This window comes from Sus scrofa, chromosome 1, assembly GCF_054392235.1.
Source record: "Sus scrofa isolate SSC_HxYL_T2T_F1_AM1 chromosome 1, Sscrofa_HxYL_maternal_Yorkshire_Landrace_v2.0, whole genome shotgun sequence".
Classification (NCBI taxonomy): Eukaryota; Metazoa; Chordata; class Mammalia; order Artiodactyla; family Suidae; genus Sus; species Sus scrofa.
Genome location: NC_139383.1, coordinates 252,433,397 through 252,446,776, shown reverse-complemented (window position 1 = coordinate 252,446,776; position 13,380 = coordinate 252,433,397). Strand labels below are relative to the sequence as shown.

The 13,380-nt window shown below is 39.7% G+C and overlaps 1 protein-coding gene across 3 annotated transcripts in view; it reads right to left on the bottom strand.

Annotated features, from left to right (window-relative positions):
- The window catches only part of NR4A3 (nuclear receptor subfamily 4 group A member 3), a 41,868-nt gene that overhangs the window by 21,239 nt on the left and 7,249 nt on the right, over window positions 1-13,380 (bottom strand). For all 3 annotated transcript variants that reach the window (XM_021083198.2, XM_013993694.3, NM_214247.1), the window contains 2 exon segments: window positions 9,607-9,736; window positions 8,899-9,071 (listed from right to left, as the gene is read on the bottom strand). In XM_021083198.2, the coding sequence (XP_020938857.1) occupies window positions 8,899-9,071; window positions 9,607-9,736 (303 nt within the window).

The window sequence follows — 13,380 nt, the reverse complement described above, 5'->3', positions numbered from 1 at the left end:
GCTGAATATTGTTCAATGAAAGAACAGTCGGGGGAGTGCCTAGGTTTGCCACAATGCTCTAACCTGGCTGGAGGACAAACAGCCAGTAAGCAGCCAGATGCTTCTTACCCTGAGGAAATGAGGCACTTGTCTTAATTGGGTCTTTTTTATTTTTATTTTTTTCCTTTATGTTTTCCCAAGAGGCATTATAAAATAACAAAAGAAATATCAGTCAAAGAGCCCAGCTACTTTAATCCTAGACTTGTCTAGGCCCCTAATTTGAATGTAGCTCTGCTGCTACAGTTATGTGGGGTAAATTATTTCACTTTTTGGAGGCTCGGTTTTCTCCTCTGTAAAATGGGGATAATATCTTTCTCCATAATTTGTTGTGGTGATTAAATATGTTAATATATGTGAAGGACCTGACACCTAGAACATGTTTTACAAATGATGACAGTGATCATACTGATAATGGTTTTGATACTTGGAATTATCACTGTCCATATTTATAAAATGAGGGAAAGGGTTGAACCAGAAGGTTTCTAATTTTCAGCTCTGATTTTCTAGGATCCCATAACATCAGGTGCAGTTCAAAGCTCTGGTTCCCCTGTTCCCAATAATCTACCCAGGGCCTGGATTCTATGAAGCCCTGGATATTTTGTGTTGTCATGGACCATGGAAGCAAAGTCCTAAAGAAGGAAGCAGTCGTCTTTGCTACAGATATTCAAAGATGACAGCCTGATCCTGGTGTCACAGAAACTCCCCACCGCCTCCTTTCAGCACCCATACTATTAACTGCAGGAGAGTGGAAAAAAAGATTTTATTTTTTAACTTTCTCTTATGAATCTAATTCCTTATGCTCTCCACGGGCAGGATGAAATTCAGGGCAGAACCACCTTTACAAAGTGGACGGCACTACATGCGAAACTCTCAGGTAATTAAGAGTTGAGGAAAGAATGTTGCATCAAGCAGCAGGTCATGGGGCCCTCTTCCAGGCTCTGACACTGACTGGCTGTGCAGCCCTAGACAAGGCACTTAACTTCTCTGGGTCAGTTTCTGCCTCTGAAGTAGGAATGACTAACTGATGTCTAAGATTCCTTCTGGCTCTTGCATTCAGTGCTCTGTTATTGATTTCTAGTTTAATTCCATCATGGGTTTGATGGCAGACATTGTATGATTTCTGTTCTTTTTGATTTGTTAAGGTGTGTTTTATGGCCCATAATTGTCTATCCTGGTGAATGTTCCATGGGATGGCTCTTGCATTTAATGATTCTAAATGATGCTAATCACACCAGGTATAATGGCATTGCCTAAAATTTGATTCAGCATCATTGTTTTAAAATAGTGTGTTAAATGGAGATAAAAGGACTAAAGCATGTCAAGGAATTGCAGCTCCCTCCTGCAATGACGTTCCTGAAACCATGGCTCACAACTCAATAAGCTCTCTGCTTCCAGTATTTGCTCAGAATCCTCCAGAGCACTTAGCTTTTGCTCAGTGTCCTCTGCAGGCCTCCGCCCCTGCTGGGCTCACATTTCATGCATCCTGCACACAGGGAAATGCAGCTTCTGCCTACCCTGTGTATGCAGTTTCTCTGATGGAGTCCAGCAAGGAGGAAATCCAGCAGGCCCTGTGTGCCAGACTCCAGCCAGACCCTCTGGGCTTCACCTGAACTGATTCTGGTTCATGTTCCAGAATTCTGGAGCCAAAATGGATTCAGCCTGAGCCACCAGTAACTAGGGGTGACTGGAGGGTCAGCATCCAACTGCTGAGGGGAAAAGGCAAATCAGGTATCCCCTTTACTGAACATAAGATTTAAAGAAACAGAACAAAATGTTTAGAACCTTTTTCTGCCTGGACTAGCAGTTTATTTCAAAACATGCCAAGGGGGAGTTCCTGTTGTGGCACAGCTGAAACAAATCCAACTAGTTTCCATGATGATGCCAGTTCAATCCCTGGCTTTGCTCAGTGGGTTAAGGATCTGGTGTTGCTGTGAGCTGTGGTGTAGGTCTCAGAATGGCTCAGATCCCATATTGCTGTGTCTGTGGTGCAGGCCAGCAGCTATAGCTCCGATTCAACCCCTAGCCTGCAAATTTCCATATGCCATGGATGTGGCCCTAAAAAGCCAAAAAAAAAAAAAAAATTCCCAAGGTATACTGGACGTGGAATTCGAAAAACCAGGCCCCATCTCTGCTTCCATGCTCCCCCACATCACTCTGTCTCCGGTCTAAGCAGCTTTGGTGTTTCCCAAAGAAAATCTAGAAATAATTGTTTATTGATCATTCTAATCAAATGAGCCAAATAGATAAAGATTTAAAAGTGAATCTCTTTTCTTGTTTATGCCAACTTTTTATTCTAGGCTATATGGATAACTGACCTATCAGTAATCAGGTTTTACCCTAGTATTACATTTACTGACAGCTAATGTTTAGTGCAGATGTCTGTGAAGCATTTAGACTGAGAATCTAGAGCTGCAATGGACATTTTTATTTATTTCTTTGTCTTTTTAGTCTTTTTTTTAGGGCCGCACCCATGGCATATGGAGGTTCCCAGGCTAGGGGTCGAATCAGAGCTGTAGCCACCAGCCTACGCCACAGCCACAGCAATGTAGGATCCGAGCTGCATCTGTGACCTATATCGCAGCTCACGGCAACGCCGGATCCTTAACCCACGGAGTGAGGCCAGGGATCAAACCCGCAACCTTATGGTTCCTAGTGGGATTTGTTTCTGCTGAGCCACGATGGGAACTCCATGGATGTTTTTAAAAGTAAAAGGACTCTACACATTTCAAATGGCAATACTATGGCTGAAGAGGTCCTATTTCAGCCACAACCTAGGCTTAAAATAAGTTATTTGGGAATTACATGAGACCCTTAGTGAATACCAGACCTAAAATTTAGCAATGTGATGTTTTCATAGCAGAGTGGAATCTGATATTTACTCTGTCAGTCCAGGCTAAATATGCACAGTATCCCAAGAACATTTTATCTCCCCTTAGAATGTTACTTTTCCCTGGGTCCTTATATTTCTTTACATTTTAGATGTTATCATTCTATGAGTTAAGCTATGTATACATATTCTTAGGTTCCTACACTTTAAAAATTGGCAATGGATATATTTTGTTCCACATTTCTTCCTTCCTGATCTAATTGCCTCCCCTCGCTAAAAACAAAAACAAACAAACAAAAACCAAAAAACTCTCTTCTCTTCCCATCAATGGCATATATTTGTCTACTTTCTCTCTCCTTCACTGGCCTGTAAGCTCCATAAGGACAGGAGCTACATCTTTTTAAAAAATGTATCCACTGCTCTAGAAGAGTGGTTAAACGAATCAATTACTTTCTGTGAACCTTACCTCTATTGCTCATTCCTTCTTAACTCAAGAAAGTTGGGAAATAGGAGATTTGAGGTAAAATTAAATTGTTGTTATTAAACTATATCAATGCTTCTCAAACCTTAATGTGCCAGAAAATCATCCAAGCCACTTAAAAAAATACAGATTCCTGCCTGTCTTTCTCCAGCCCCCAATTCTGAGACAGTAGGTCTGCGTATGGCCCTGGGAGTCTACATTTTAAGCCAACACCCTGGCTCCTTCTGATACAGACAGTCTGAGCACCATACTTTGGAAAATGCAGAACTGTACCCATAGTGGAATTGTAGCAAGTATAATGGTCAGAGGGTCAGGGAATGAGAAGGCTAAAAGGAGTCATTTAGCCCAATCTCCACACCATTCAAATGAGGAAACTGAGGCCCACTGAGGGGCAGGAACTGAGCTGAAATCATCTAGTGAATTGGCAGCAATCTGAGAGGGTCTTCTGAATCGTTTCCTGAAAGCATGCTGTTTACAGGGTCTTGGGGCTGTTTACTCGACGTCCAATGTGTATCAGCCATGGTGTTTCTGAAGCTATCTTGTTAACATATTTAAATGCTATTTGCTGGGCCTGGTTTTATCTGCACAATATCTCTTATATTTGGAGTCTGTTACTACACTAAGTGACATCCATTACCAGAAAACATCCTAGTTTGCTGGAAAATACTTGAAACAACCAACTAATGAGAATGTGAAGTACATTTTCTCATTAGTAATTATGTAGGCTCTGAAGCCAGGCCCAGTATCTATCTATATATACTTGTATTGCTAAATTAAAAGCAACTGTGGAGTAGAGAATAGCAACATTTCAAGGAGAAACAAATCAAATGTGACATGTTTTGACTGCACTGATATACAATAATCTGAGCTCACTTTTGAAGGAGAGAAGTTTGGCCCAAAGGAGAAAAGAAGGTCCCAGAGCCAGGAACGCTTCACAGAACGAGGAGCTCTCTTTCTGGCCTCTGAAACACCCTTCCCTCTGTGACTTCAACTCTACCCCCTTTCCCACAAATGAGGAAAACTCTCACTTACTACCTTAAAGGCACACAGGCTGGTACAAGAAGATTAGAATATATCTGTCTGGTAAACATTTTCTCATTTCTCAATTTACCTGATTCATTGGGAGAATGTAGCATCTTTAATAACTTTTTTTTTCCCTGCACCCCTGGCATGCAGAAGTCCCTTGACCAGGGATCAAACCCATGCCACAGCAGTAACCAGAGTCATAGCAGTGACCACACCGGATCCTTAACCCACTGAGCCACCAGGGAACTCCCTAATAAATTGTTTTGGCTAAGTCAACTGTCTGACTCAAACCAGACAGGGCACACTCTTACTTAAAATGAAATAAATTATGGATATCACTATGGGATGGGTTTGGCAGGGATAAATGGAGAGGAGACTTTCACTTTTCACTTTATTCACTTCTAAATGGTCTGCCTTTTTCAAAACCAATGAGTATATATTACTTGTATTGTAATTTTTAAAATCTAATAAAGCTTCTATTACAAAAAAAAAAAAAAACAAAAAACAAACACCCACAAAAAACCTAGTACCTTGCCATTAAGTAGAAGTGGCAGAATGGTGAAAGACAAATATATTACCTTGAGTTATGAGATTTGGGTCTAATCCTAGCTCTGCCACTGAACTTAGGGCAAGTTACTTAACCTTTTAAAGCCTTTATTTACTCTTCTGAAAATATGGGTGTTGGATTAGATGACCACAAGATCACCTCCAGTTATATAAATTCATAAATAAAAAATGTTAAGGAGAAGGTAATATGAAAATTGAGTCTTAATGAATGACATAAAAAAAAATTACTGAAACCGTAAATTATACCACCCAAACCAGGGTTTAAGTGAAATTATTTAAGAATATGTGGGATGGTACCTAGCTCAAAGCAGGCATTCGATAAATTAATTTTGCAGAGTCCTCTTGTGGTGCAGTGGGTTAAGGATCTGCTGTTGTCACTGCAATGGCTTGGGTCACTGCTGCGGCACAGGTTCGATCCCTGGCCTGGAAACTTTCACACACCGTGAGTGTGGCCAAAAAACAAAATCGTTTTGCTTCATTTGTTTTATGTTAATTTTTTTTTTTTGAGAACAAAGCAAATTCAATCTTGTGAAGTAACAAGTTACCTAACACACATTCTTTTACGTATATGTATATAAATTTACTTGCATTTAAGGACAATAAAGTAACCCCTAAAATCATAAAATCTTAGAGTTGGAAGGAACTTAATATCAGCCAAAATAACCTCTTTCCATGTGAGGAACCCAGTTAAGGAGTCTCCTTAGTTTCTTCTTGTATTGACGAACTCATGCTTCCACAAGCAGCTCTTGTAGCAGAGAGCTCTTCCTTGTCCTCAGAGTAAGCTGGAAGGGCCCCTCCTCCCTCTAGGTCTGCCCTTGAGAGCAACAGTCCTCTTTGCGACAGGGCAAAAGTGTGACCTAATCTTATCACATCTTCTCTCTTTCTGTCTACATATTTCCATTTCCTCCAACCATCCCTTACAAGTTTCCAGAAACAGTGTGTCCACATCCTTCTTAAACCCTGGCTTGAAACTGAAGTCCATCATTGAAGTGTGGACTAACAGGACAGGGTCTGTGGGACCATCACCAACTTGGTTCAGGTCCCATACGTCTACTGCTGAAGCCTAAGCTAATTCAGCATCCCTCCCTCCACCACACTAATACTTTGTTGATTCTTATTGAGTGTGTATGGAATAAACTCCCGAGATCTACTTAACATGAACCACTGACAGGCCAAAGCTCTCTCATTTTTAAAAATTCTAAATGCTGAGCTTCACATTTATTTTTGTTAACTTTCTTCATGATGGTTTCAGCCCATCCTGTTCCAACCTGTCGAAATCACTCTGAATGTTGATACTGACATCCATCATATTAGCGATCCCTCCCAGCTTTCTGTCATCTGCAAATGTGATCAGCATGCCTTCTATGCCTTCATCCAAGTTTTTGATGAAAACTCACTGTCTTTTTTTTTTTTAACAGAGACTTTTAATTTAATTGATTTGGGTCCAATTTTTGATAATTTTGTAAAGCTATCTAAAAGCAGGAGAATCCAAGCTATGAGGTTCAACCTGATTCCAAAACAATGCAATTAAAACAAATATGCTTTGCAAAATTGAGCCAGGCCCCAAAGGTAGTATCAGTGTGACCCAGACTCTGGCATGGCCAATCTGCTATTTTGGACAAGGCTAACAATTAAACTGGATAAATGTTTGTTGATGAGGATGATGACTCTAGTCTAACACACTGAAAGGCGCAGAAGCAAGCAAACACAGTGGATTGATTTTTCAGTATGGAGACAGTTCCCAGCTGGGACAACTCAAAGTATTGGGGAGAGTTTGCTACTGAATAACTAACTAGGCCATGTATACCAATAATTGGATAATTTGAGGGCCCCCATATCACTTTGGGGCCTAAATTCTCTGGACTGGACATCAATGATGATTCCAAACGCCCGGAAAAAATGTCACATTGCATGCTGTGGCCTCAGTGTAGGCAGTGCCAAGAAGCTTACTTCATTAATTAAGGTGAATTGCAAAAGGGAAGGCCAGAGTTGGTTATTCCCAAATGCTTTTCTATCACCTACTCTCACTGAAACCAGAGAGGCAGCGAAGTTTGGTATTTAAGAGCACAGAATCTAGGGCCCAAATCACTTGGCTTCTAATTCTGTCTCTGATACGTGATAACTATGTGACCTTGGGCAAGTCAGTCTTTTAGCCTTTTTCAGTTTTGATCTCCTCATCTATAAAATAGAGAACATAACACTTACCTTACCGGTATTGCTACATGCCACCTGATATTGCAGTGTTTGTACTCATTAGACTATTCAACAAATGTGAAAATAAGAAGGTTTGGTCAAGGAGATAACATACAGGACACTGAACTAAAGCTTTGACAAGCATCATCTTATTTGAACTTCAAAAAACAACCCTGGAAAGTAGATACTACTATTATTAGTTCATAACAGATGAGGAAACTGAGGTATTAAATTTTATCAGCTGCTCAAGGTCACCCAGCTAGTACATGATGTTGTTGGGATTTTAATCGAGGCCTGGATGGTTCCAAAGCCTAAGCTCTTAAGCGCTCCATTTTTCTGTTAGACTATTATTTGAGACTTGACTTTGGTCAAGAGATGCTACTTGTAATCAGAATAAGAGTCCTCAACCTTTGATGCTAAGCATCTATCATGCTTCTCATATGAAGTCTTGTGCTCAAGTGTGGAGAGGAGGTTTCACAGCATGTAATGAGGGAAGAGATGCGGGAAAGAGGATCGCAGCAGATATACCCATCACCTCTTCACTTCTGTCAACATTGCGACCTAAAAGGAGGGCACGTAGCAGGCACACTCACACTCTTGGCCAGCCCTCCAACCAGAAGTTTGAAATACTGATTAGACCTGCAGAGGGCAATCTGGTAGTAAGTGCCAAGCCAAATCAACCAACTGGGGATCCTGGACTGGATATCTCTCTCATCTGTGTAAATCGTGTTTCTAAGTTTTCTTGTCTTGGGGTGGGGTAACTGTCCTTATAGTTCATGGTTCCTTAAATGGTTAGATGAGACAAAGCACCACAATGTCTAGCATGTAGAAAATGTCCAATAATTGTGACCTTTTTCCTTTCTTTTCTTCTGTGGTAAAACTCTGTCTTGCTAGAAGATTGCTTTTCTAAGTTTCTGCTAAAACTGCCTTCCAGTAATGTTTATACATTTGCACAAAAAATCCTTTCTCATCGTTATTCTTTGTGTTATCCAAATTTCTGGGAATTTGCAGAGTTCAAACTGATATTTTACTATATCCCATATGAAATAAAAATGTTGATATGTTTTGGTTGACTTCAATAACAACACTGGGTGTAATCATTTACAGTTTTCAAATATGTTCTCAACATCATTCCTGTGTGACTGATGTTCAAAACATCCCTCAGAGGTTAAATATTGTAATCATCTCCACTGTAGGGATGAGAAAGCCAAGAGAGGGAGCCAGGTGACACAGGCAGGAAGCAGCAGAGGCAGCGTTCCATCCCAGTCCTCCTGACACCTCCTGATGTCAAGGCCAGAGTTTGCTCTTCTCCATCAATGGTCTAATCCCTCTGAATAAGCAGCAGGTCAATCAATGTCGGTGGAACTGGGTAGACTGCTTAGGGATAGCTTGAGGCTTGCCCAGATGGTTTGGTCACAATATGAAAAAAATAGTAGTCACTTTGTCTAGAGCATGAACAAATTCTACAAACTGTAATTCACCTGTGTGAATTTTCACTGGCACAACCATCAGGAATCTTGCAACCACGGGTATGACAGGTGCAGCACTGTCAGGGTCATTTGTTAAGGCATTTAGAGATTCAATAAGGCAAAAATTATTTGGTGCAATGGATGTACCGGAATTGCTAAGTGAAGTGAAAAAATATAGAAAAGGTATGAAAACTGTTTAGCACAGTGCCAGGCACAGAGTCATTCGATTCACTCTTACTACTTGTATCATAGAGACCCTGATCATTCACTCAAAAGCACAACATCATAAAACTTACTCTGGAATAATCAAGATCTCTGGGCGTTGAGTCTGTTAAAGCTCGGACAAGGGCATTCATCATACAGACCGGAGGAGAAGGTGGAGAGGGCTGAGAGGGTTCCTGCTGTAACGGGCTCTTTGGTTTGGAAGGCAGCCGACCTCTCCTCCCTTTCAGACTATCTGTACGGACAACTGACACCGAGAGAAAGAAAGAAAAAAAAGTGTCTTCAAAGATATCCATGTATAGCCCTAAATCACAAAAGGGAATCAAAACACTTTACAGTTGAGAAAATCATTAATGAGACCAACCGTTTAAAAGTGGTATTAAATTTGGAGTAATATCCACACCATGATTTAAAGAGAGTTGAAACAAGCAGCATAGAAGTCACCCCATACTTACATTTGGTAATGAATTAGCCCTAAAAGTATCCTTCTCAAACAGAACAAAGATGTATGTACACACGCTCTCTATTGATTTTGAGAAATTAGAATAAGTAGTCCTTAGCTATTTTTAAAAGTAAATATACACCATAAAAATAAAATGTTGAAAGAAAAGGGAAACTAGGAATATTCACTGTCCCAATGTAAATATTAACTTTTTTTCAATGACATCTGAGAATATTTATAAGCAAGCTGGATAAGAAGCATTATATCCATACCTTCTTTAACCATTCCGACATCTGAGAATATTTATAAGCAAGCTGAATAAGAAGCATTATATCCATACCTTCTTTAACCATTCCGACACTGAGACACTTCTGAAATCGACAGTACTGACATCGGTTTCGACGCCTCTTGTCTACGGGGCAGTTTTTATTTGCCAGGCAAACATATTTTGCATTTTTCTGCACCGTTCTCTGAGAAAATACAATACAGAGATAGTCAACTAATAGTTTCTGGAAAGAGGTAGGACCTGACAAGATGTATTTTAATTACAATGTGAAAAGCGACAGTGCAATTCGTATAATTAGATAAATTTAATTTCCTAACACGCTAGCCTGCAGGAAAAACAATTTTATTAGTGTTAGCTGCTGACAATGAAAATCATCTCGGATTGTTCTGAAGCAAGTCTCAGGAGACACCCAAGTCTGAATGATAAAATCATATCTGAAATTACCAGGTCAACATATCATACCTTGGAGGATTAGATTATCTCCACTTTTAATATCCCTTTGGGAACAATTTTCTACTTGTTCCACTCCCCTGATTATTGCTGACCTTATTAAAATAAAATCAAAATTATCTGGGATGTACTTTGTTGGCTATCACTACTGTAAGTCAAATATCACGGAAACTGGCTTTGTTCCCCAATAGAGATGAAATCATAAAGAGCAAAAATCATGACTTATCTAGTTATAACATATAGGAAATAATGTTTTAATGCAAAAAAATCACTTAATCAGCCTATGTAGTATATTTTATTTTTAAAAGAATATATATGGTAGACTGTCCATTTCTGATTTTTCAAAAGCAAAATCTTAAACTTGGATACTAAAAACCACTATCACTTCCAAGAAAGAAAATAAACCCAAATAAACAAAAAGAGAATGAGATATAGGAAGGAATAAGAGAGGCATATATTTTTAATAAAATTAACAGGTTATTTTGTCAAAGACTATTGACAAAAGACAGCAAACTAGCTATATTATAAAAAACATCATAAAATTTTGGGGCTTGGATATAAAATAATGTTGGATTCTTCAGAAAATCATATAATTTTAAAATGACACATGAAATAATTAAGGATATTTTATGCCTCAAGTATAAGAATGCTTGATTTTTTAAAAAATCAATAACATTTGTGTAAGCAGATGTGTATTTACCATTAGAGTGAAATCATTCAGAAACTACCTGGATCTACTCAACTCCAAAAATAGCAGAAAGTTGAAATTTATTTGGTAAGCCTGGGCTGTATTAAAAAAAAAGAAATTCAGGTAAATTTGGGATTGGTGATCTATTTTGTGTCTAAAATTTTACCTTTACTTTATCTTTTTTAATTTTCCGCAATTCTCAACCCCCTTGTTTAGCTTTCACTTTATAACCTTTTAATTTCATTTTAAGAGATCATTTCTACAGTGCTTATATAAAATTTAAAGCCAGATACACTTTCTCTGATTTAGCAGGTGTTCAGTTTAAAATGCAAAATTCCCCAAACACACACATATTTAATGAGTTTCCAACATTTAAATTCTCAGCAGTCTGTAAGGGTGGAAAACTTGTGTTTTCTGAACAAAGCACTCTCACTGAACACACAGTAATTTTTAAAACCCTATTTCTTGCCATTGTCCTCAAGGCTATTCACCAGTTTGAGTGCTGGTGGCATTTTTGCTTCAGGTATCATTTTCCTAATAACCTGAAACCTTCCCCACATTTGTGTGTGCCTGCACAACAGTTTAAGGACAGGGAGAGATCGTTATGGTTCAATCACTGAATTCCCATCATTAACTGCACTTCATGTCACATTTTTAAAGAATTCAATTTAATGGTAGAAAGCCACTGGGTAAAACCTGCTCCCCCGTTCCCTTAATTAACAGATCTGTGGGGTGGTTCTCCCCTATCCAACCCTCACCCTTTCGAGTACAGATTTGTTTTCAAGGGATTGTTGCAGAAAAAGGATGCTGTTGGGGAACACTTAATTGACATTTCTGGACCAGGAATGTATTACCACTCCTGTATTTTGGTCAACTCTCAATTATTCAGGGGTGATTATATTTGTGGATTACTTGTACTTCTCTCAATTGTGTTTCTTTCTCCTCTCCTCCTTCGGCTGCCTGTTTCACTGCCCTTTGGCATTTCCATTGAAATGCTGTGAAACTCAAATCTGCTAAAGAAATACAGTTACTTGAAAGTAACCCTGGTAAAGGTTGACTAGTTAAGACAGAAAAAACTGGCTAAACTGATGATTCTACATTTAAAATATTATAATCCTGCATACCTCCTGTATGGCACTTAACACACTGCAAAGTCTTGCCACAAGCATTTTCTTATTTATCTGCAGAATTTAATTAATCACATGATTCCTATACCCAGATCAAAACTAACTGTTGCTTGTTGGTATGTATATCAAGGCATATATGTGCATTTTTTTATAGATACTTTATAATTCTCATTTATAAGGAACTATTGTTTTATGGCCTTTCAAAGATTATAAAGAAAGATTATAAAGTGCTTTCATAAATGTTTTATCTCCTTTAATACTTACAGCCCTTCTCTGAATTTTATTCACTTGTTAGGGAAACTGAGGCCTGGAAGGAAGTGTCATGCCCAACATCATAAGACTGGTAGGTGGCAGATCAAAGACTCCTATTTGAGTGTTCTGACTCCACTTCCAGCATGCACCCAGCTATACTCTATTGTCTCCCAAAACCTCATTACCCAACCAGCATCCAGCTTCCCCTCTCCCTCCACCCTGCCCAGCACTGAAGGCTAGGAAGTGATTAGGGTGGAAGAATATTTGTGGGTTTGCAAATGCCTAAAATAACAGCTAGGGGAGTGAGAAGTCGGGGTCCCTGGTGAGAGTGGTGCAGATTTAAGTGTCTGAAGAAGTCTGGGAGTAAACTGCAAATGTAGAGCAGCAGGAGAACAAGGTCTTTTGCCCCTGAGTGATGAAAAGGGTGCCAATCTCAAAAGTCAGGAGAAAACAGCTGAAAATGTCCCCAAGTGCCACTAAAACACCACTCTAGGCTTCAGTTTCTTTGTGGCTAAAATAAAGGGGAGGCTGAAGACCCTCCCACTGTAAAATTCTCCTTTGGGTCTAGAAGATAATGAAGAGCAACCACACCTGGCACTATGTGTGGCACAGAGGTGGAATGGATTGGTAAGGCCCCAGCTTCTTCCTTCTATGAAGGGAATTGCCCCAAACTGTATCCATCAGTTGTTGCGCCTGTCTATTCTGCAGCTGTAGGGCTGTGAAGAGGATATGTGCTTTGGGGTCATGTAAACATGAGCTGGCATCCTGCCTCCATTTCACTCTCTGAGTGTGTTTCTAACAGCAGATGAATAACCTCTCTGAGCCTCCATTTCCTCATCTATGAAACAAGGACAATCAATTTCAACCTTCAAGATGCTGTTAGTAAAAACAGCTAGTGGGTGGCCAATATTCAATCTCAATTCTGTCTGATTCTGGAGTCCTAGCTCTTATTACAAGAATTAAATGAAATACAAATATTCAGGGCCTGGCACACAAACTCTATTCCCTCAGATATCCTGGATGTACAGAAGAAGGACTCAATGAGGTGTTTGTATTTTTGAGGTCACAGGCCCCTTGGCAAACCTACTGAAAGTTCTCTCCAGAAAAATCATCAGAAGGTAATGCCAAGTCAGGAAGTTCACAGTCCCCACAAGTCCATCTGGGACAGCCTCCTGGAATGGAGATCAACTTAAAAAGCCCTGAGAAAGTGGGTGTGAAAGTGCTAGGAATGGCTACAGGAACGTGTAGCTTAGATGCTCACTTGAGCAGGAGGGCTCCGGAGGGGAGGGGGCGCTGGAAGAGGCAAGTGCT